The sequence below is a fragment of the Pleurodeles waltl genome, chromosome 9, assembly GCF_031143425.1.
Source record: "Pleurodeles waltl isolate 20211129_DDA chromosome 9, aPleWal1.hap1.20221129, whole genome shotgun sequence".
Lineage (NCBI taxonomy): Eukaryota > Metazoa > Chordata > Amphibia > Caudata > Salamandridae > Pleurodeles > Pleurodeles waltl.
The window spans coordinates 58138270-58163408 of record NC_090448.1 but is presented as its reverse complement, the minus strand read 5'-3'; the positions used below and the strand labels follow the sequence as shown (position 1 = coordinate 58163408).

Sequence of the window (25139 nt, the reverse complement as noted above, 5' to 3'; positions counted from 1 at the left end):
CTCAAGTCCCCTCTTCCACCTGAGGCTTGCTCCTTCTGTTAGGCCATTTCAGAAAATCCAGTTCAGGAAAGTTCAGACTCCCACAATGCCCAATATTTCTACCATCATAGACTGTATCCTTTCTGTTCTTCCCAACTCCACCGTGTCATGTGTTATTTCTAATTCCACTGTGTATTTACTTAGTACCGCCATTAGTTCACAACGCAAATGGGTGCGTGTCTCTGTAAGCACAGGGTTCGCTGAGAGTTCCTTTGTACTTTATAAATGCCCCAACAAAATAAATACATTTAGCTGTGGCGCAGGGTCTTGCAATAAGTCTCCCTCCATCACACAGAATATCTGGAGCAATAAGATTTTCAGATCCAATGGACTTGCTTTCATTACAGCTTTTAAAAGATTAACTGCCTGGCTCATTTACTGGCAACTTTTTTGCCCTTCCATTTTGCAAAGTAAATACAAAATTCCATCATTGAGTACAGTGAGATATTTTGTTTGTTTCTGAGAAGACATAAAAATAACTTCTTGTTACAGTTACCCAACGACAGATATTTGGCACCATAGGAGAATGTGACACTTGCATGAGCTTCAGCCAGAGACTGCCACTCCACTCTAGAAAGCAATCAAAACCAGTATCTGGTTTCATCTCAAGAGGCTGGGGTAAGAGGAACAGTGTGAATCATCTTGAGATCCACGAGGACATTTGTTTGTCTGAAACAAATTGACTAATGTTCCTGCTTCAGGAGCTTCTGCCAGCGCTAACCATTTTTCATAGCAGGAAGAAAAAAAATGTATTCTTGGGCAGACTCACTGTCTAGTGGTGCAGAAGGGTAGATTATATTTTTGGGCACACCATGAACTGTCATGAAGGGGTAGAAACCATATACTGTTCCCTACAAGACACAAAGGCCCATATTTATCGTTTTTTAGTGCCGCATTTGCGTAATTTTTTGACGCAAAAGCGGCGCAAACTTGCAAAATACCATTGGGCCATATTTATACTTTTTGACGCACAACTGCGCCAAAGCAGTTGTGTGTCAAAAAATTTAACGCCGGCTAACGCCATTCCAAAGCGCCATGCGGGCGCATTATTTATGGAATGACATTAGCCGGCACTGCGGACTGGTGTGCGTCAAAAAAAATGACCCACACCAGGCAGCGCCGGCGTAGGGGAAAATGGAGCTTGGGCGTCAAAAAATGGGGCAAGTCAGGTCTGAGGCAAAATATTGGCCTCAACCCGATTTGCGCCATTTTTTTTTACTCCCAACCCCCATTGAAATGACTCCTGTCTTAGCACAGACAGGAGTCATGCCCACTTGCCCAATGGCCATGCCCAGGGGACTTATGTCCCCTGGGCATGGTCATTGGGCATAGTGGCATGTAGGTGGGCACAAATCAGGCCCCCCTATGCCACAAATAAAAAACAAAAAAAATACTTACCTGAACTTACCTTAAGTTCCCTGGGATGGGTCCCTCCATCCTTGGGCGTCCTCCTGGGGTGGGCAAGGGTGCAGGGGGTGTCCCTGGGGGCATGGGAGGGCACCTCTGGGCTCCTTCCGAGCCCACAGGTCCCTTAACGCCTGCCCGACCCAGGCGTTAAAAAACGGCGCCCATCAGACTGGGCGCCGTTTTTTAAGGCCCGCCCCCTCCTGTGCGTCAAAATGACGTCACAGTATAAATATGGGGCACAGGCCTTAAAGTAATTTTTTAGAAGGGAACGCCTACCTTGCATATAATTAACGCAAGGCTGGTTCACCCTTCTAAAAAATGGCGCACATGGTGGAACTTTGACGCCCGCTGCGTCGGACGTCAAAGTATAAATATGGGGCAGTGTTTGCGCCGAATGTGCGTCACAAATTTTGATGCACATTCGGCGCAAACAGAGTATAAATATGCCCCATTGTATTTTGTAAGTTTGCGTCACTTTTGCGCCAAAAAATGGCGCAAGTGCGGCGCTAAAAAAGTATAAATATGGACCAAAGATCCAAGCATTTTTTTGGATGAGCAAACAATAACTCGTAAGGTGTTCCATTCCAACTTGGCTTATTGTAAAGGATTGGTGGTTTTGAAGAAATGGAGCCCAGAAGTGGCACATGAAAGTGCCAGCACTGATGCTGCTGGCACCCTGGAAAAACATGCTCCAGATTTCTAGCAAACGTGTCTCTCTTTAAAAGCCTTTAACATTTAGTAAAGAGGAAGCGCATTTTTGCCGATCAGATATGCATTTTTGCATGCTTCTGCGGCAAATATCTGTATTATGCACATCTGAAATTATCTGGTACGGGTGCAATTTTTGACGAACTGTAGGTTGCTAAAAACTCGTTTATGGATATTTTCACATTTCTCCTTTGTCAACTTAGGTGGCCTCTAGGCACTAGAAGGCATCATATGATTTTTTTTGTGTTGCTTTGTATTGCCATTTACTTGTCCTTTTGGTGCTGCTAGTGTGGCAGTGGTAGATGTTGTCCTTTGATGCTGGGGAAGAAGTCACTGTATAAATGGAATTACAATAATATATAATAGATTTGAGCTATGATGCTCACAGTGCATTTTTTGTCAAGATTGGCAGTGCGGTGAGTCAATCCGAGGAAGGATTGTAGGGGACTCCAGCAGAAGGTGTTCTAGAGAAGATGGATGGGGAGGGCTGTTGTGACCTTCTGCTGAGCTCAAGTCCATGATTGGTTGGAAGTGGAAGGTCTGCTGTTGACCCGCATCAGCACCACATTCGTCCTAACAGGGCTATTGCAATAGCTTATAGCAAGCTTCCTAGATAGAAATATGGGGATGCTTCCGTTGATAAAAAAAGGGTACATAGTTTGCCTCCTTCTGCGCATAAAAAGGAACTCAGTATCTGAACATCTTTCCATTGTGGCTGCCCTTAATTAGCTGCCATTTCACAAAAGAGCTCAGCTCAAGGTGCTATGTACATACCACATACTTTTCTACAGAAGTTGTCAATCCTTTCTAAGTGATAATTTACTGCTTCACCAACCTTAATAATGACCCTTTCCCTCTGCCGTCTCTTTGCATTGGCAGTTTTGCCGGTACCGGCCTTTCATTGGGCCAGGATGGTTGAAAGACATATTTCTGGCTATGTGGTCCTCTGGAACTACCTGCCCTTGTATTAATGCTCACAGACACTGACACCTGCACTGCTACAAACTGCTTAAAACATTTGAACATTAAAATGTCGAAAAAATGAGCTGCTCCATCCAGTTGTCGGCTTTGTTAGTCCCGTCCAGGGGCGGCTCCTCTGCAATGGCGGAGGGGCGTCGGCCCCCTAGCTGAATCAGCACATGAAAAATAAAACGCTAGCTTGCTATTGTCTTATTTTTTGTTTTTCATCGGCTGGCTCAGCCAGCAGGTGCAGGGAGGGGCGGGGCTGGGGAGGTGGAAGGGGGGAGGTGGGAGAGTAAACTAAGTGCACAAGTTTGTTTGGCCAGCTGTTTCAGGCTGCCAAACACACATGCGCACTTAGGTTTCTCCAACCTGGTTGTATACACAGCTGGGCTAGAGAAACAGCACAGACTCCAGGCTTGTGTCTTAGTTGTTGGCTTACGTGTGCTTTTGGGTAGGGTGTTGGCTTGTAATGGGGTTCTATTATTGATGTGGTTACCAACTACCATAAGAAGATGTTTACTCATTTAGGGTGGCCCCAACAAAATGAAACGTGTGAATTAAAACCAGGAGTGAAAGTAACTCAATCATTTCGGCTACAAATTAAAATCACAGATGCCAAACATAGGTACAGGAAGGCCGGGTTCATATCGGAACTGTAACCGTATGAAAGATTTCCATTTAGTGTCTTTGTATTAAAATAGGTTCTATTTGGATATTATGAGAATCTGTCATGGATCTAACACTGGGAGGCTAGTGTTAAATAAAACTACCAGGGTAGGTACTACACATAGCTTAATTCACAAAGGAAGTACGATGAGAAAGACATACCTGGTGGAGCAATAAACCAGACAGAAGACACAAGTGTTCTATAAAAACTTGCTGTATTGCACCAATGAGCCAATTGTCCACAATAAAAGAATCAGACAAGTGTATGGTAATCATATTGTTTGTGAGTACATATTGAGATGGATCAGTGTGAAGGACCAAAAATAATAATCAATGAAAACGTCCAATTTGTGATAGTCCAGCTAGTTTCATTGGTTCAGCAAGAAATCAAAATGACGTTGGTTCTCTTAACCTATCCCAGGCACCGAATAGCAAGGTGTCCATCGAAAGCCAATGAGAGTAGAGAAGCACCAGAGGCAGTTGTGCTTTCAGCCAAGCTGCCTGGAACACTGCTGAAGCTACCACAACAACATGTCTACATTAGAGGACAGACATGTAGGCAACAATTACATCTGCATGGTTTCCAGTCTGGAACAGGTCATTGGGAGGAAGAACCCTTTTGGTTGATGTGCACGTGGTGCATGTTGGGTCAAATCTTCTGTTCCCCGGTTAAATATCAGCCTCGTTATCAGTCTTCTTGTGAAATGTTTTGGTGGCTGCAAGGGTGAGGTATGAGCAGGGCTGCAGGGCAGCTGTCAATGGTCTCAACAGGCACAATGAAGCATTTCCAGTTGTCCAAGACTGAGGGCTTCCATTCTCTGCTTTTTGTCCTTATCTTGTTGTATAAATACTGATGGTGGCTAGAAGGTTACATAGTAACAGCACAGATGGATGGAAGCAAGGCATTGTCCTTTCAACAGACCATGAGGGACAGCTTCTGGAATGTCCATACAATGCTTTGTCAGTGCAGTGTGGTCCTTCCACAGATAGATGACGATGTCCCAAGTGGCAAGACAGAAGGTGTCCTAACAATCTTGGTACAGGCTGTGATAGCAGAAGGAAAGCCATGGTCCTTGAAGAATGTTTCTGGCAAACTAAAAATACTGACTTATCTACAGTTCATAAGCTGACAGTGTAAGATAGAGAAAGGTACAGAATTTATAAAGGCAGCAATAAATAAATAAATATTACCCTGGGTTATTTGAGTTTCTAAATAAAAATATCCACCATTTACAAAAACGATAAGGCACTCCCACGGGCATGTTGTACAACATTAGATAGTTGATGTACCGAAACAGTTTTTGCCAATTAAGGACATGACCTTATGCCAACTCACTCATGAAAGCCCAGTATCAACTATTACAAAAGGCATAAGATGCATCACAACGAGAGAACAAGAGGACTGCTTTGAATATTTTTCCATGACAACACATTTCCTACTAATCCAGGCTGAGATCCCAAATTATTTGTAAGGAGTTATCTGCTGGTCAAAACAAGCCATTAAGTACCAGCAAATATACAATATTTCTCTTTTGCTGCTTGTTTTTAGGGAGACATTTAACAAACATATAGTGACGGGTGGGAGACCCCTTAATGAATGTTATCTCTGTAGCTCTAAATGCAGCCCTGGCTGCTCCAAGGCACCTGTGTGTGTCCTTCTACCTGTCAGAGGCGACACAAACATAAAACTAGAAATGGAAGGTCTTTGCACAGGATACACAGGGGCAGCGGAAGCTTCCTCACAGTATCTTTATGCTGCACTAAAGTTTGAAACAGCACTTCTCAAGAGTGCGTCGGACCAAACCTCATCTCTTCCATCCATGGTCCATTTGCCAGTTGTTGCTACATTTCAATGATATTCACACTGGGCCGTTTTGTAATGCACCGAAACATTTGCTACATCCCACTGGGTGAAAAGTATTTATGGTAAGTCTTCTACAGCAATCTTCTGCGTGGGTCTGCTGAAATATAGGAAGCCATATCAAAGATTACTGCAGAACAGATGAGTTAATATTGCAGTTCAGCTAATACCTTTGCATAGCAAGATATGAGAGATGCCATAAGTCTTTGCATAATGCACCTGTCCAGTGGTTCTCTCAAGATGGTCACCACTAATTTGACTGCAGAAGATGCTATTAAATGACTTTTACATGGTCAGCCTTCTCCAGCTCCTACAAAATCGAATTACCGTTACTTGACCCACTGGGTCGCACTATGATCTTTGGTTTGAAAAAGTCCGAATCTGGACTGAACATCCCTCTGCAACATGCTTTTAAACCCTACTCGCATTTTTAATTTGCGGGACGGTGGAGATTATTAAGAGATAAAGTTGCCTTTCTGCTCAGCCCCCAGCCCCTGGCCACATCACCAGCCGTAGACAACACCTACAAGCCCATGGCAGGCTCTCTCTCTCAGAAAATGAAATCATCCAAGGAAAAAGAGGGCACTTTTCATTTGTAATATCTGACATTCCTGAAAGGCAGTCAGTGCTCCATACATCTATAGGCACTTGCATAGTGGCTCGTACCCTCGAGAAGGCCCTAAATCTATTTTCAATAGCCAGGTAGGAGGCTATTCCATTCTGTGCCCAGCTGTCAGTGTGACTTTGCAGTTTTGCCTGTGTTGGAAGAGTTTTTGTGTCTAGGGTGTAGTAGAGCTGAATATACCTGCTCTCCACAACTAAAGTCAATGCCTCCTTCAGGGAAGCTTTATCAGCGTCCATCTGGAACACGCATTGGCAAAGTCAATAGGTTTGGCTTGCATTTTGAGCCACGATTAAAACAGCCTAGAGTGAAAATCCCCAAAATAAAATGATTGTTTTATATATACAATGCATCGATGAGTTAAAGAATCCGTGTGATAATTCAGTATACTTTTGTGATATAAAATAGGCCTTGATGCATTGCAACATAAGGGCTCCATAGGAGGCGGAATAATACAGCAAACAGTCAAAGGCATATGGCTGCTCTTGGGTGAGCTAAAGAACTCAATCTGTATATGTTAAAGAGATGGTAACAAAGGGTGCAGCAGACAGCTGTGTTGTCACGTCACCCCTAAGAATCAGTCGCTTTCTGTCGCCCATCTGTTGAACAAGGAGTTGCTTAACCACTAAGTTCAAGCCACCTACCAAAAGTCTCTGATGGAAAGATGGGTCCACCTAGAGCTGGTTCTTGAGCCAACTGATATTATCTTACCTGTGTGTTGCAGCACTTGGGACTTGGATCATTCATAACATTTGCGGTCTCCATTTGTATACAGATGGTGTACTGCAACGTCTAAATAAGGCGTCTATCTCACCCTGCTGCACACCTTATGAGACGCCACTACAATTATCTACTTCCGGGATCTACAATTAGCTACATCCGGGATTAACTTTTGGACTCCATGGATCTAGAATCCCCCCATTCTGTGTCTATTGGATGCATTTGTATGTACCACTTTGGGCAATGGAATACAGTTAAACCATACAAAATAGTGGTAAAGGCCTTGCACAAGATTACAATGGTTTTGACTGTTATTTTCAAGGACCCCTGAGGGAGTATTGGTAAGATCCCTCATATCACTGCCAGCCAGAAGTGCTGTATTTCCTACAGAGTAAAAATACTCCTACGAGCTCATGCTCTGCTATCACATGTAACTTCTCCACGTGCATCCTGGTTCGCCCAAAGTCAACCGGATGACATGATGGGAATTGCTCAGCTGTTTTAGAATGATTGTTTCCTGCCTGAAATAGGTCTGTTCGTGTGAACCAGTAACAAATGGAGGTTCCTGGGAACTGCGGAACTGCAGGAGAGCTCTGGCCACTCTGCCACGTCTATCGATAGGCTGCAGGTGAGGGGGCTGCTTACATAGCAGGATTGGCAACTGTGCCTTAATGTTCTCATTAAGCTCATGGTCTCCTATAATGTGGGGCTGATTTGAAAATTTTTGCCAGGTCTGATGCTGGTTTCCAATCTGTCTCTGCAGGTCAAGTCTATTTAACTGGGGCTATGAGCTTCGTGGAATGACAAGGACCTACCTCCGTTTGCTGAAGTTGCATTTGGCCTGAGTTAGTGGGTGGGTTCTTTAAAAACGTGCCTTGATGATGGTGCCAGATGTGAGCCCTAAATAACCCCCCAGACGTACCTCTGCTCATTCTGAGACACACACATTTGGGGAAGCGTAATTGTTTGTCTCGTATTATCAGACTGCTATAACTCCCAACAAAAAAAACTTGTGCATGTGTGGTGATTAGCCACAAACGTGGTCTGATATTTTTCTGCTTCTGCCGCCTAGCTGGATCATCAGACAAATAGCTATAGATGTTCATATCCAAGCTATATATATATCTATCAAAAACCTTTTCTGGGAAAGCAAAAGTGATGTCACTTTAGTACCTTACTTGTCTGAAAATGAAAGATGATGTGGGAGTGGAGAAACGGTAATAGACAGGGCCAAGACATTCGAGGTTGATGATATTTCAACCCAGTGCTTAATTTGTGCTTGTTGTTTCCGGTGCTGAGCATTGGCACTTTTTTTTGAGGGCCGGGGTTTATTCTTTTGCCCCAAGCGTTTGCTGCCAGCAAAAGACACATATGTGAAAGACGGAAGAAGGGAAAAAAGAAAAAGCGTAACAAAGGGAGAAATTAGAAAGCTGCAAGAGTGAGCTGAAGGGGCAGGGAGTGGCTTTATATGGATTGAAGAGGCCCGAGATGGCTTCAGGATTACGCTGCCTCAGTATTCTGTGTTCACACATTTAATTGCAGCAGCCGCGTGTTTAAGAGGAGGGCTTTGGGCACCAGCACCTTTTTATTTTCAAATTAAGCACTGTTTCAACTAATGGCCTTGAGTTTAGCATCTTGACCCTTTTGTAGCATACCTTATACACCCAGAAAGGAAGTAGGCTTCAAAAACAGAGATATAAGTGCAAATAAAGAAAAAAAAAATCATACACACAGATAAACTTCCAAGTCACCTTCTGTACCACTCAGTATGTCTGTATAGTGAGATGCTGCTTTGGTTGCATGCGTTATGGAATGCGACACACAGTCTCGCAATGGAAGAACCACGTTCCCTGTTGGGGCTTAAATAGTGTCCCCTCCACACGTCTTGCAGAGGAATCTCTGTTTCATTAAGCAACATCATGATGGCGCTTAGCAACTATTCTAAACTTAGCACGTTCAGCGTTTTCCTAAACCCTGTCTTTACTCTGCTGCACCCCCACTCACTGTTGACTTTGCAGTGCTAAGCCACTCCCTGAACGATGACATCACACAGTGGTACCATCGTTCATTGTTTTGGGAAATGGAAGAGAGACTATAACCAGCCAGCGGGTTGCATGGAAACAGAGTTCAAATGAAGACTGTCCTCCCCTACTCAAAACCCATCTCATCGTATGTGTAAGTAGGAAGGCTGAGAGTAATTGAACAATAAGTAATCCATCTTGTATAAATTAAAAACTCTCCTTTGGTAAAAGAGACTGACATTTTGGAAGTACTCTGCTGTCATGTCATCTGTAGTCCTGGTTGTTATTGAAGAAGAAGGAAATTTCACAACGTCCTGGGTTCCTGTAAGATGAAGAACATAGTTGGCGTCTTGCGTCAACGTCTCATATTTGCCAATTACATCATAGTGAATGATGCAAGGGTGGCATAGGGAGTGGACCCGCTCCCAGTGCTCATTGAATGGCTCTTCGTGCTGTGTTCGGGGGTCCACCAAGTAATAGAGAAACTCCTCAAACCGGACATCGTCCCCGTTCTCCAAGGCTTCATCGGTTGGGTATCTTCTGTGGCGCTGGATGATTTTGGTTCCGTATCGCTTGTGGAAGGCAGTGTTGTAGCTCCTGGTAAATTTATTCCTGTAGGCTGAGACAAGGCGCTCAAATGGCTCACGCACAAAGACAAACTTGAGGTAGTTCCTTAAGCGATAGTTGATCTCTGGAGTGCTGAATTCAGAAAGTGTCCTTAGGTTTGAGGGGATGTGAGCCTCATTGGCAGGGATTTTTAGAGGGTCCCTGTATTTCCCTGGATTGGTAAGGACCATCATGACACGCTTCCAGTTCGTGCAGGCCACCTTGGGTACGTAACAATAAAGCAACCCATGGCTGTCATCCACAACAAGGTGCTTCAAGTCGTCTGGCGTCAGGACACGGCGTTTACGTGTATATTTCTTGCAGACACCGTCCAGAAGGTCTCGCCGCTTTTGGTGAGTTGCCTGAATGGTCGATTGCTCGAACTAAAGAAAAAAGAAGAAACACACAGTCAGAGAATAAATCATTATTGCCAGAAAAATACATTTAATAGAAACTCTCACTTGTGATATTTTATGTGATTGTCCCACAGAATATCAAGCGTAGGAATATTAGAGGAAGTGTAGATTTGAGATTCTTAACTCCACATCTTCGTACCTTTCATATATATATATATATATAAACAAAGGTTACAGGGACGTTATAGTTAGGCTCACATTTTAAACGTATCAAACCATAGAAATTCACCAGTTATAGTTAGAGTTGTCTCAAGTAACTATAACTCGCGCCCCCATAACGCACAGTTATCTGATCAATAATTTTACTGCAGATGTTACAGTGACATTTTCAATTATGTTAACAGAGATGTCATGAGTGCTGTAATTTGTGGGATAACTAGCAGTACATGGCGAGGGCGCGAGTTATAGTTACCCTAGAGAACGAGTTATAGTTACTTGAGATAACTTTAGCACTGTTGAATTTCTATGGTTTGATATATTTAAAATGTGAGCCTAACCATAACGTCCCTGTAACCTTTGTTCATTTCAGTTAATTTCTATGCTTTTTTCATGTAACGTAATGTTCATTACTATATGTTAATACAACCATCGCCGTGTGGAGTTGGGGTTGGCCGCAGGGCCTGCAACCAACCCCTAACCCCACCCAATTCCACGATGTGCACGGCCTTCGGCACAGCTTCCTCTCTCTGAGAGCAGTTTCCTCTTTGCACTTGCTTGCCTCTCTGCAGGCAGGCACACGGAGGAAACCTCTGCTCCGATGAAGGGAGACCATGTATTTTGCCCCACAGAGGTAGTGGTCTCCGAGCCTGCAGGGGGTCCGAAACGGACCCACTTTCTAATTTTTTACATATCCCTAGGGTAGTGGTGGTCCCTGGGGTTGCACTGCACCCCCCGCACAGAATGTGATCAATGTCGCAGGGAGGTGGTGGTGGTCTCCTGGGCTGCGGGGGTGGGGGGGTCGCACGCCCCCCTCACACATAATGTGATCAATGCCCTGGTGAGGTGATGGTCTCCGGGGCTGCGGGGGGGACTTCGCACTCCCCTGCACACAATTAAAGAAATGCCCCGGGAGGTATGTTCCAGGGGGCTGTTGGGGGGGGGTATTAACTTTGATTAATGCCCCAGGGAGGTGGCGTTCCCCAGGGCTACGGGGGAGTGACCCCCAAGTAACAAATAACAAAAGCCCCGGGGAAGTGGCGGTCCCCAGGGCTGTAGGGTGAGTGGCCCTCTCTGCACTTAAGTAAGCAATGCCTCCTGGACTTGGCCCACCTGGGGCTTCAAAATGATGAAGCACTACAAAACATTAAAACAAAAAAAATGTTTTTTTGTGCTGGGGGGGGGGGGGGGGGTCTACCCTGGCCCCTTTTATTTTTTTTAACACTTTTTTTCTGAGAGTCAGCTGAAGTCGAGTCCCAACAGGGCTGCCAACTCCTTCTTGTTCAAGTGTTGGCAGCCAATCAGATCTCAGCCTGAGACTGGGAGGGGTTGCAGATCCTTCTTGTCCCTATATATACAAATTTGGATTTTCTTTAATTTCGCGAAAACTACTGAACAGGTTTACACTAGATAACCAAACTCCCCTTTCTAGACCAAGAACTAAGTTTCTTCCAAATTTGGTGTAATTTCATCCAGTGTTTTTGGCGCTACGGCTGTTCAAAATCCCTATGGAAAAATGAATGGGGAAATCCGTTTTGGGACCCTACCCCCACCTTTGTCAGCTCCTGCTTTACGGATCACCCCGAAACTTTCCAGACAGCAGCTGAGATGAGCATGAAAGTTGTTTGGGAAATTTCGTGAAGATTCATCAAACGGTCCCAAAGTTCTTAGCAAAACAAAAAACGCTTTTTCAATAGAAACTAGGTCCTACCTATTAGCGACCGCTACTAGGTTTTATATATATATATATATATATATATATAGAGAGAGAGAGAGAGAGAGAGAGAGAGAGAGAGAGAGAGAGAGAGAGAGAGAGAAAAGAGAGATAGATCATCAAGGTACATACCTGTGGTGGAGTTAGGAATAGAGAATCTATACATATGTTTCCCCCTCAATATTCTCTCTACAGTATTAAGGTCCCACAATATTCCCTACTGATAACTAGGATGTGTACCATTTTAGGTAAATTTGCTTGAGTACATGGCAGCATCGTATACCAGTACCTGGTGTGGGCACAAACATTTCCTATGCAATGGTTTAAGACTGATCAAGGCCTGTTAATATTTCTCCATAGGTTTTGAGACTTATACAAATGAACACCTGCTGGTAATGCTTTGTGTTAACAAAACCAGTATCTCTGTTCCCCTAGTGTTAAATCAGAGGCTGCAGCACACTGAGTTCAAAGAGATGTTGTGATTAACTTCATAGTCCTCCTTTCAAAATACAGAGCAAGTACATGGACATTAGTTAGGGTAGTCTAGGAAAGGGGCTTTGGTATCCAGTCATAGCACACATCCTAGGCGTCAAAAAGTAGGTGCGAGAGAAGAAGGCAAGTGCCCGATGTACTTTGTAATGTTCCCTCCTTTGCCACTGCACTAGTCTCTAAGCTGTATAAATGAACCTTTTGGTTGGCCAACAATGAAAAAAGGGGTCTAATCCGGTGGGCATCAAACAGTGAAAAACGTCACTTCTACTACACCTGCTGTTTTGCTAAATCAATGATCATGACCACAATCCCACTGAAATTCTAACAGACACACACATGTGACTCAACATTGACTAGCATGGGAGAGCCAATGATGGATTCATCATGAGTAGATGTCTCCTTCTGGGGTTTCACATGAGCAAAATTCATCTAGGGTAGTGGAGGTAAAGGGGGAACATGGAATACATGTTGGGGGATTAAAATGCATAAAAGAACCACATCAGTGCAGTTTCAATAGACTGGGTGAAACCTGTGAGTTGAAGCAAGTATAATACTACAATGAGTCCAGCATATTCATGTAGATGAGCGCTATTAAGACCAAGTAGTCCATCCTTGCATGATCACAAACATCGCCCAACACCAACGTCCATTTAACAGAGGGTGAAAATGAGCTGATACCAAAGAAATAAAGAGGGTTAAAAGGAATCAAGTGCAAGAACAAGAGGAAATATAAACTAAGGCAGTGTGTTAAAGGTATCATTTATGATATTGTAATACATTTGTAAAGGAGACCTAGGAGATGGAGAAGACATCACCATCACAATGAACAACTATTGGCTGAGTGCGTTGTCAAAGAGAAGCAAAGACAATGAAAAATATAGTTGCTAAAACCAGTATTGTCCAGTGGGACTAGTCCATTAGATATTTTTAGAATAATCACTCAAGATAAAAATCTAAATACAATGAATTTCAGTAGAATTTTTTTGCACAGATGGTGGTTATCCTAAAATCTGGCCTGGATTCAGACGTCAGTAACCTACATCGGACACTCTCAACTTAACACCAACCTGTTACATGAGACGGCTACCAGCAGATGTTTTTTTACTGATATTGCCATTTTGAGTGAAACCGACTATGGGGGTCATTCTGACCCTGGCGGCCACCGACCACGGGAGCACCGCCAACAGGCTGGCGGTGCTCCCACGAGCATTCTGACCGCGGCGGTTCAGCCGCGGTCAGAAGCGGAAAGTTGGCGGTCTCCCGCCGACTTTCCGCTGCTCGGGGGAATCCTCCATGGCGGCGGAGCGCGCTCCACCGCCATGGGGATTCTGACACCCCCTACCGCCATCCTGTTCATGGCGGGAAACCCGCCATGAACAGGATGGCGGTAGGGGGTGCCGTGGGGCCCCTGGGGGCCCCTGCAGTGCCCATGCCTATGGCATGGGCACTGCAGGGGCCCCCGTAAGAGGGCCCCGAAAAGTATTTCAGTGTCTGCTAAGCAGACACTGAAATACGCGACGGGTGCAACTGCACCCGTCGCACCCCTGCAACTACGCCGGCTCAATTCTGAGCCGGCGTCCTCGTTGCAGGGGCATTTCCTCTGGGCCGGCGGGCGCTCTTTTGGAGAGCGCCTGCCGGCCCAGAGGAAATGTTAGAATGGCCGCCGCGGTCTTTTGACCGCGGTGCGGTCATTTGTCGGCGGAACTATGGCGGACGGCCTCCGCCGTCCGCCATAGTCAGAATGAGGCCCTATATCTCCTAGCCACTCATTGACAGTCCTTCCTATAGGAACTGAGGTTCTCAGTATAACCAATGAATATGCAAATTAAAGCCCCATTTAAAACTGATCTATATGCATGTAAGTCGTGAGTATTATGGAAATTCTGAAATACCACCTTGATACATCCCTGTGAAGATTCAGTAACAAGCTACCTGTATATATGATTACTATTCTCATCTCTTGCTCAAAAGCTAAAAGTTGACCACTGCCCAGTGTGAAGTCAGACTCTCAGTTTCACTAGAAAGATTAAAAATCCCCGTTGGATTGCTGCAAGAGAGAAGGGAAACTGTGGGGTTTGGACACACAACCCCATGTTCTGCACAACCACAGGTTATGCAGGGGATAGGGTGAGGATCTCCCCTTAGGACAGGCCCTGTGTCCAACCCTCTACCGTGCACAGTCAAAAGGTATGCACAGTGAAAGAGTTGGCAGAATATAATCAACAAAGCTCAGAGTGTGACTGAAAAACATTTTAAAATGATACTGTAGTTAGGTAAGGTAATAGGATCTTACTTTACATTTAAAAAATCCCATAAATTCACTGAAGAAACAAAGGCTAAAGAGACATAGTTAGATCTAGCAATACTATCTAATATTACAGTGTAAAAAAAAAACACCTCAGAAATTCACTGAAAATATTTTCAAATTATGTTATAGTTAGATCTAGCAATACCATCCTACTTTACAGTAAACAAACTCAGAAGTCACTGAAAAAAACAAAGGTTAATGTTATGTTACAGTTGGTAAAGGTACTAAGATTTTAGCTTACATTAGAAAAACTCTAGAAATTTACTGAAAAAAAACAAAGGTTAAAGTGGCGTTATAGTTAGGCTTTATAATAATATGCAACCTATTGTAAAACAGAAAAAAAACCTGAAAATCACCAGTTATAGTTTACTAGGTTAACTCCCACGATGCAATGCTTATGCCCTCCGATATAACACCACTTGTGACATGTGTCATCCAGGGTAGAGAGCATTAAATTCAAGGCAATCTGTACTAATACAAAAGTAAAACTGGATATTGGAGGGAACCGCAAGAAATGTACAGAAAGTGTCCCTCTTACACCTTGCCTAGATATCTACATTCAGTCAAACACATCAAATCTGATTGGTCAGCAGGAAAAAAGAGAAGGGTAGTTCCCTTAGAGGTCAGGGTCCCAGGGTCTGGAATATAGTGGTCGCGAAGCTTAGGGCAGAATCTAACCAACAGTATTTCATAAGACTCTCCAAAACAAAGTTCTTCAGACTGGCCTTTGACTCAAAAGTGGAGTCAAACAGGACCAGAACTGAGGAAGATCAGATATGGTGTGCATAGGGTTCACGTGGCACATCCTGTCGGATTCCTACGAGTCTCAAACAATGTTCACAAACTTTCCAAGACAAACCACAACACTGCAAAGTGACCATAAGTCCATTGAGATTGTTCTAGTTTCCTTTATGTTTGTAATGTGGACATGACTAAAACGACATATGCTGTGAGCCTCTCAAGCAGTTCCAACTTTGTGTATCTTTGTAATATTTACATATTAACAAATAGGATTCTCAAGCCTTGTCCAGCAAAGCTTAGGTCTGGTACCTCCCATGGCTTGAGCATCGCCAAAAGCTTGATATGTACCTTTTGAGTGATATTCACCTAAGGGTGTTTTTAGCTGGCGGTGATACGGTTAAAATTTGTCAGTCACTTCTCCCTCTCAGACTACTCTAGCAGCCTCCTAAGATTGCATCAATAGCTACATAAATCCAGCAGAATGCAGAGTGGTTAAAGGCAATACGGACTCTGTAATGAAGGTCTTGTGATTACTAAAGGAAAATAAGGGCCATATGTACGAACACATTTCCCCACAGACACAGAATGGGCAAAACTGCTTGCTACATCTGGCCCGAAGTGTGATATCTCTCCTAGTAATCATGGGTGATAGATGGCTGACCTAACTAGAGCTGCCACTTCGGTCCTGTGAATATAAAGCTGTTGATAACATCCTGCAGGCCCCCTTGTCTCATTACACTGGACTCTCTTAAGGAATGGATTTCATTTCCTGGATGACAACAGTATGAATCACAGGTGAAAACTGATGGGTCCCTCTGACTGCAGATTGCGGATGAGCAATGGAACAATTTGCCTGTTCTGGGGGAATGAAGCAGAGTCTGGAGAAATGCTGAATATATCAGACAAACCAGTATGTAGCCGAAATGATTTCCAATGTAAGCAGCAACAAAAAAAGAACACAGCTGCACACAATTTCAAATGTCAAAGTAGCTTCACTTGCCTGTGTGTTAAACAAGAAATAGCAAAGCCAATAGGTCTGGTGTCCGCTGTCTGCCTTTTGTCTTTGCCAATGCTCACTTTATTTGGGAATTAATTTTAGTGTATAAAACACTAGCTACACAGTAGCAGTATTTAAGGAGCTGTCGGTCTGTGCTCTAAGTGAAATAAGCATTGTCAAATGCCAATATATGACCAAAGGCTAATGTGATTTTAGAGTGGAGTATGCTAAGAAGGTGTTAACATAGGTTAAAAAACACCCTGGAAATTTACTGGAAAAAAACACGAAGGTTTAACTGATGTTGCGGTTAGGTGTTGAAATAAGATACGAAATAACATTCAGAAAACAAAATCACACTTTTGGGTCGCCCACCACCCCCTTTTCTTGGCCCCTGCTTGGCAGATCACTAGAAGGTTTAACATGAAAGAGCCAAAGTGAATGGACGACTTTTTTAGAACGTTTCTAGCAGATGTGTCAAACAGTGGCAAAGTTATTAAGAAAACATAAAGAGTAATTTCCTGTGGAAATTCAGCAAGTTTTGAATGATGCTACAGCAGACCAATAGATTAAGAAAGCTGACTGAAACCCCTGTAAGTAAGAATTTATAGTATGTATATTTTTATTAAAAACTATTTGCTAACACCAGACCTAAAACTATTCTTATTAAATCAGAGGGCTATTTGCTCAAATCTGTGCTCTAGATCTTGAGATACTCACTATCCTTGTAAGTTTTCTTTTTCTGTCAAATTGACTGTGATCCGCCTCGTGTAATGCGCTTTTCACAGTAATTTTGGATTTTTGTGAGGCTTTTGAACTGTTGAATTATCAACATTAAAACGCAATACAGAAATATTTAAAAATATTGTCTAAATTCAATGTGACAAGATCTGTAGAACAATATAAAAACTCACTACCAAATAGCGTCACTTACGTTTGTAAATTGATGATTAACTGAAGTAGTTAATGTCTCAAAAAGAGTGAAAAAGGCATTTCAAATTCCATCATTGATGTGTGGATATACTAACATGCCTCTTACATTGTTATTGTTTATCGTGTGAGCTGGTTTTGGGAGATAATCTTCCTGTGTCATCAAGTAGTGATGAGTAAACTGACAGAACTTAATTTTTTTTACCGGTCATACATTTGGATTTACAGGGAAACTCCTGGAAAAGAAAAACAATACCTCCATATCCAGGTATGACGTCACAGGGGCCGGGACAGATAGGTCCGGCCTGTATTATCCACTAAACAGATGCAAAGCCTGACGTTTTCTATTCTTTGATCTTCAGAAAGCCTTAACAAAGCCCTTTAATCCTTCAAAATTCACTCTCAAACCCTCTCATCCCTGCATACCTGACTCACCCCCTTCAATGTCTCCCAAAACAGCAAAAAGCTTCCTCTCTGCCAAGGTTATCCCCTCCCACCCTTATCTGACCTGACTCTGCCTTATCTGACCTCTGTTTTATCCTGCTAAACCCCATAATCCCCCCACACACTTTGTCCTACCATGATCTCACCCAGCTAGAATGACTTGACGTAGTCTGATGATTATCCATCCCACATCTGTATTAACAAACTTTTCTTCACTCGCCTAACCCTACATTCGCGGCTTGTGGGGATTAAAAGGGGTGGGGTAGTGTTGGGGGGGATAATAATTAAATAAAAAATAGTTTAAAAAAATAAATAAAAATGTACCTGCTGCTCCACACCGTGCCACTCCTCCGTCCCCTCAGCAGGCACAGGCTCCCAGCCTGCCCTGCGGCCGACCCGAACGCTGCTGAAAGCAGCATTCGGATTTGCTTGAGCGCCCTGGCTGGGCGCTTTGAGGCAAAGTGAAAGTCTCTGCCTGCTCTTTCCAACCCTGCAACACAGGGCTGGGTTGGAGAGAGACCTGTGCGCATGTGTGTTTGGCCGGCTTGAGATGGCCAGCTATACATACATGCACTCCATCCCAGTCATCCTCCAAGGCCCCGCCCATTTTACAATAAAACCATAATAAACATTATTGTGGTTTTATTGTAAAAGGTTTGCAGCTGGTGCTTGTGACGGGGGTGGGGGGTGGCGGGGGGAAATCGGTGCCGCAACCCTACATTAACTACTGCCATTCCAGAACAGTGACTGCCTCCGTACTGCTTTACGAGTCACTACATCGCTTTAAGATCCTTCTCACACCGACATGTCCTGATTATTATACTTGCCACACCTGCATGTACCAACATTTCCCTTTCTTTACGCCTCACTCCCCTGCACGCACCGTTTCCTTTGTATTATATCCCGAAGCTTGCAATCGCAGGATAAAAGCTCATCTCTAATTCCCCATTACAGGTGATTTGCGACGTCTCTAGTCACCTGTGATATGGAAATTACGTAGCCGCTCAAGTGTAATAAGTTATTACAGTTGAGTTCTGATGTCTCAATGCTTGCTGGCAGAGCCAGCAGCCAAGGGAAAGGCAGAAGTAGGGGCATAATCAACGCTGCAGTTTGAACAACGAAAATGAAAACAGATTTCCCTTATTGTAATGTGTTTTTCTAAATGAACAGTGGTCTGCAGAAAGGAGTTTTTATAGCATTTTTGCACACTTTAGGTATTTTACCAGAAGCTAGAATCACTTTGCATGTTTCTACACATTCAGCTATGGCGTTTTTTTTAAATCTGGCGTCCATTACACGGTTTTTTATATAATTTTGCAGAAAATGTCTAACTGCTTTTTGCAGTGTTCACTTTTGCCACTATAGAGTCTACTTTCATTCTCCATGTCTGCAAATATAGCATCTCTTTCCCATGAAAAAGTAACACACCACATTTTTAAGGCATATATGGGAAGGGTGTTGGTGTGACCATGTATTATTCCTCGAACCACTGCAACCACCCACATTATAGCATCTGTATTCCTTCCATTGCTGCATGCACCAACATTGCATCGTTACTATATTTTCCCAGTGCTGTGTCTGGGCGGCAGTCCGAACCGCTCAGACCAATCCTAGCGCTACTTTAATGCTAGGTTTATCATGAAAGCAGCACCAGGATTGCTGGGGAGCCTGTGCTGGTGTCCCAGTGAATGCTTGGACACCACATCGAGTGCCCAGGAGCAAGGCAGCGGGAGACGGCCGTCCGAGTTAAGTTAATTTTTATTTATTTTTTCCTCTTCTGTCCCAATCCATCTCCCCTCCCCACCCCTCCCCTTGAGATTTGGGGCAGGTGCCGCTGCCAACAATACCTTTATTCTTCTTCCCGCTGCAGCATGCTTTTACATTACGTCTTTATTATATTCCCCACTACATACACTGACATTACATTGTCATCATTCCCCACTCCCCACATGCGCCAACATTTGTAACTCTGTGCATGCTCCAGTGATACCGCTGTATGATTCCTCCCATCTGTGCACATCCATTTCCCATCATGTTTCACACCCCTACACAAATTGACATTGCTTCTTTATTATCTAATACTTGAACTATCCAGTGAGCATCCTTAACACTGCCACAAAGCAGCTCAAACTCTCCTCCCTTGTGACAGAAATTATGCAGCAAAACATTAGAACGCTGACCTGATGTAGGTTGAGTCAAAGATGAAAGAACAGCCTCATGTGCTCCATTATACCACCGATGATACCCAAGTAAGTAGAAATGTTTCTAAAGCAGCTGTTGCACAACCTCCTTTGAATTCCAGTCGAATAGCACACATCTGACAGTCATTCATCACCTATTTTTGATTGATACTCAGTGCTTTAAAAGAACTTAATTAGCCTGATATATACTTTGGAGGCAACTGAAAATCCTGCAATTTCTGTGGGAACCTGTAAATATGCAGGGTAATTTATTGGCTGAATTTCCTCCAACCTACTATTTCTGACAGAGAAATTACACTGCTGGACTTTACTCAGTATTTAGAAAAGTCTCCAGAAATTGGAGAACTTTTGGTTACCATTCAAATCTAAATCAGGCCTGTGGCCACTGTATTGGCTGATTAGGCATTTGGACCTGCACGAGGCCAGATGATTCCCCTGAATCCTCCTACACTGATGCAACATGTCTTCTTGCCCGCCCATCAAGCATATAACATTGTACACCATATTATGTGGCCTACTGCCAGGTTGGGAATGGGTCAATGCTCCTAAAGTTTCATCATAAATGATCCCACAGAACTGCATATGTTTATTCTCAAGCGTTGTTCTTAGTTTTGCTGAACAAATTCTGAAAATGTTTGTTGATACAAAATTGGATAACAAGAACAGGACACAGGTAGGCATTCTTGAAATAAGAAGCATGTAATTGAAAGTTACATCCCCTTCCAATCGTAACCAAAGGCAACAAACCAAATAGACACAATTGTATGTAGGTTTATCTGGCAAGGAGAGAGGGCCAGTGTGAGCCTGGGTTCCGTGCTTACTTTATGAAAGAATTAATGTAGAGCCCAAAGCTTTTCCTAGAAGTCCACTGACTGACTCTATAGCTGGGAGGGGGCTGCCAGAGAGATGGGCGCGGGGAGCCGACTGCTAATTGGAGCCTCCTGGCCATAAAAAGAGAGCTAAGTATTTCAGACAACCTATGTTAACCTTTTATTCTCCTTCTCAACCACTCACTGTGCACAAGAGAACCTCTCTCAGCAGAAGGACAGGCTCAGGCACAACAAGCATTTGCAACCAATGGGTCTCGCGTTTGCTCGAGTTAGAGCTATTAGCGTTGTAAATTCCTAACTGGATTTTTCTTGCCACATAAATTGAAAAGGCTCCCTGTGTGAATACGTAGAAAAGATCACGGCTAGGATGAAAGGCAAACCGATACCGGAGGAGAGGGCATCACACGCTGTAACAGGAGAAAGAGTGACATAATGTGATGGCCAACAAAAATGTTCATTAAGTGAAATTGCCTGGGAGGGAACTCAGCACACAAAGGAGGGACATTTCACAAAATGCACCAATAAAAATGAAGCATTTAAGACGAACACAACAAAGAATGAATAGCAAGAGTGGCCCAGAGAGAGATTACAACAGGCCACACCGCTTGCGCGCTCAACCCTAATAAAAACTTAATAAGGGACACCTTCCAGAACTAAGGCAAATATTGGTTCACTCTGTGCTTTATTTACAGGAGAGATTGTAAACGTATAAACTATTTATAGAGGCTGCTTTACCAATTGGAAAGTTAACCCCAAATATCCTCTCTGGATGCTTGCCTCAGAGGAAACGCTTTGTCTTTCAGAGCCGTTTGGGGGCCTGGCAGATCTTGCATTAAATGGTACTGTATTTTGCGCTGGTGGCTTTGTTACTGTTATAGATTATTTCTGGGTCTCTAAATGATCCAATGAGTAAGATAAATCGAGCTTTGGAGAACAAGATCCATTTTCGAAACTTTCTATTTTTGCAAAAGGTCTGAGCAATTTATTGAAGCGTTTGTAAAAGCTTAGTGAATATTTGTCACACACAACCATCAAGAACACTTTTTCACGGGGAAACGTATTACTTGTGAAAAACTAACGGGTGTGTACTTAAAACGGAAATTATAGTAAAAATGTGCAAATTGAAGCAAGACGTTTGTACCCTGAAAGAGGAGGTACAACCCATGGGCAAAACAGGAGACCTAGAACTCAATTCACAAACAATGTGTTGAGATCCATTCAGCAGAACATGTGGCCAGACGGATGAAAGGGTCCTGGAAGGGACAGCACTTTACACCCGCGTCTGTTGCACAGTGACCAGATTACACCTGCGTCCGTTGCACAATGACCGGATTACACCCGCATCTGTTGCACAGTGACCGGATTACACCTGCGTCTGTTGCACAGTGACCAGGCTCAATGATTTACAGCAGTGGTCTTCAAACTTTTTAATGCCGCGCCACCCCAGTGGAAGAAAAACAAAAATCATCGTCCCCCCTTAGAATTTTTCACAATTATTCAATTATGTTGGCAATGTTTAATTATGTCTAGATTTATTAACATAGCAGTTAAATTATGCTACCTTTTTAAAAACACAATACCCTCTATTTGGCTTAGGACAAGGCACTGTTATCTGCATAATGCTTGTTTTTGCCAGAGCCTGGTGCCCCCCCTGGGATCACTTGACGACCACCTACGGAGGTCCGCCCCCAGCTTGAAGACCCCTGATTTAGAGTGAGACTCCTAGTGTATCATTAACAGCGTATGTCACACAAGGCAGATTGCACGGTTCCTAAGGGTACTTTGTATGGATTACTATGCACATTTAAAGGTCACACTGTTGTATGAACGGTCATGGGATGGTGCAGATGTGTGGGGAAATACAGAATGCTTATTTGAGTGAACAATTGTAAAAACTTCCCAAAATGTCAATGGCCAATTTTAAACTGTATTACTCACATCTCAACAAATGAAGACACATCGAAGGCTAACAGCGTTGCATTTACAGAGTAGCCTTTGGTGTCTGGGGCAAAGACCAGAGCCCCAACACACTGGTTTTAAGTTGTAATACACTACATTTAGACTACTTAGTACTATATCGACTCTCTGTCATCCTAACTTAGTTTAAAGCTGTTATCCGGCCCTTTTATTATGTTTACAGCCTCCACCAGAATTGACTTTAAAAAACACTGCACCACGCGACCATAGGATTTGCAGTTTTATTTTTGCAATCATAAACCTAGGCCTTGCAGTTCAGTAAATTTTACTTATTCGTTTAACACAGCAAGAACTAATGCTGATCAGAAACGCCATGCAATATCAAATACAGCACAGGGGACAAAACGCTGGGAGTGACATTTAGAACTTTTCTGCTCACCAAGCACTGGCAAAGCAATAAGGCTTGCATTGTCGACCACTTGCTTTGCAAATATATTTTTCTGATTCCATTTAGCCACACGCATGCACATGTGTCGGTTATGGTGGTACAGCAGTCTCAGAAGAACCACATGTATGTGCATTTGTAATGATGCAAGGGGCAGTTTGATTTTTATTTTATCATTCAAAGATGGCGGATACCCATCTTATCGTTGTAAATAAAAAAGAAAAAAAATAAAACAAAAAAATGCGCCAAGCGTCATTCAGTTATTTTGTTTTGTTTTTAGAAAGGAACAGCCTGTTGGTAAATTGCAGCTGTCCAAATGTCCCCAAAAAATTAAATTAAAAAATAATAATAAAAGAGAGAGAAGGGGAGGTGAAGCAGCACTGAGAGTGCGAGTGTATCAGTCAGGAAACAGCATACAAGGACTTTCCAATGCTCCCAGCACTGTAAGGTATACACATCCCCCTATTGAAATGCGTCAACCCCGGATACATCGCAGGGCATAAAAGTTAGAAGTGAACATGAGAATAACATAAGTGTTCAGTTCTTTATGCAAATGCCTGCGCGACCGTTTCAAAACTTTGAGATGAAAGGGAGGGGGTGAGAAAAACACATTATTATTTTCTACATCGCAACTGAGCGATTCTCCATGAGAACCAATTACTTGCAAATGTGTCTCCCACTAGAACAAGAAATTACTCTGATTAGGTAAGTGTGAACAATGTGACCAGCACTCCAATAGCGCTGATCGAGTTCATGCTGTTGTGCCTGTGAGCGCCATGGCCGCCATGCAGCACGAAGGGGAGAGACAAAAAAATTGTTCACCCATGCTGAAGTATATCGTGTAATAATCCATGTAACAGGGGCCTCACTGCAAAGCATGACAAAAACAGCCTAAAGGCGGGACAAGTGTAAAGCATTTACCAATGACACCAAGTGATTTTTGAAAGGCAAGCCCACGAATGAGTGAAAGTGATGGGCGTGACATGGGTGTGGTTAAAAGCCCACAATACTTTCAACAGGTCAGAACGCTTGCGCGCTCAACCTAAAAATGAATTTAAGAGTTTTTCACTGTCTGGACATGTTAAGTTTAAAAGTGCATGTTCAACTTTTCAAATACACTGCACCCTGCCCTTGGGGTGACTTACATGTAATACCAAGCATTTGCAATGCAATGGGTCTTGCATTTGCTCAAGTTAGAGCTATTAGCGTTGTCAATTCCTCACTAGACTTTTCTTGCCACATAAATTGAAAATGAAAAGACAAACAGTTAACATAAGCAAGCCAATTCAAAGCACCACGGCCGCCATGAGCACAAGCGCGAAGGAGACACAAAAGGAAAAAGTGCAATTATCCATGTAACAGGGTTGATGGCCAAGGCGGTAACAAAACTGCCCCAAGGAGGGACAAACGTAAAGCATTTACCAATGACAACAAAGGACTTTTGAAAAGCAAGCCCATGAACGAATGTTAGTGATGGGCATACAGTTGGTGTAGTTAAAAGCGCACAGATAGATTACAAAGGGTCAGAGGGCTTGCGTGCTCAACCTAAAAAGGAAGCGTTGGGCCTGATAAGTGGGTACACTTGCCAAGTCGAAATGGCAGTTTAAAACTGCACACACTGTCTCTGCAATGACAGACCTGTGATATGTTCAAAAGCCTACTGTAGGGGGTTGGCCCAATCAGTGCTGCAGGCACACTAGTAGCATTAGTGCACTTTACTAGGGACTTACAAGTAAATTAAATATACCACTTGTGGAGAAGCCAATGTAGCCATGTTTTAGAGGACAAAGCACCTGCACTTTTAAGTGCACAGATTCCTTAAGACCAGCAAAAAGGAGTCAGAAAAAACAGGAGGTGAGAGGGCAAAGGGGGAAACTACGCCAAGGAGGTCAGGTCTAACGCTCACTTTTCTACTTTTCTCTCTCTTGCTCTGGGCCA

General features: G+C 43.4%; 1 protein-coding gene across 1 annotated transcript in view; it reads right to left on the bottom strand.

The window, feature by feature from the left end:
• Window positions 1–3981: 3981 nt before the first annotated feature.
• The window catches only part of CHST13 (carbohydrate sulfotransferase 13), a 212407-nt gene continuing 191249 nt past the window's right edge, over window positions 3982–25139 (bottom strand). Inside the window, exon 3 of the mRNA XM_069206273.1 lies at window positions 3982–9996. Within this exon, the coding sequence (XP_069062374.1) occupies window positions 9151–9996 (846 nt within the window). The 3' untranslated portion in view covers window positions 3982–9150. The remainder of the gene's footprint in view (window positions 9997–25139) is intronic.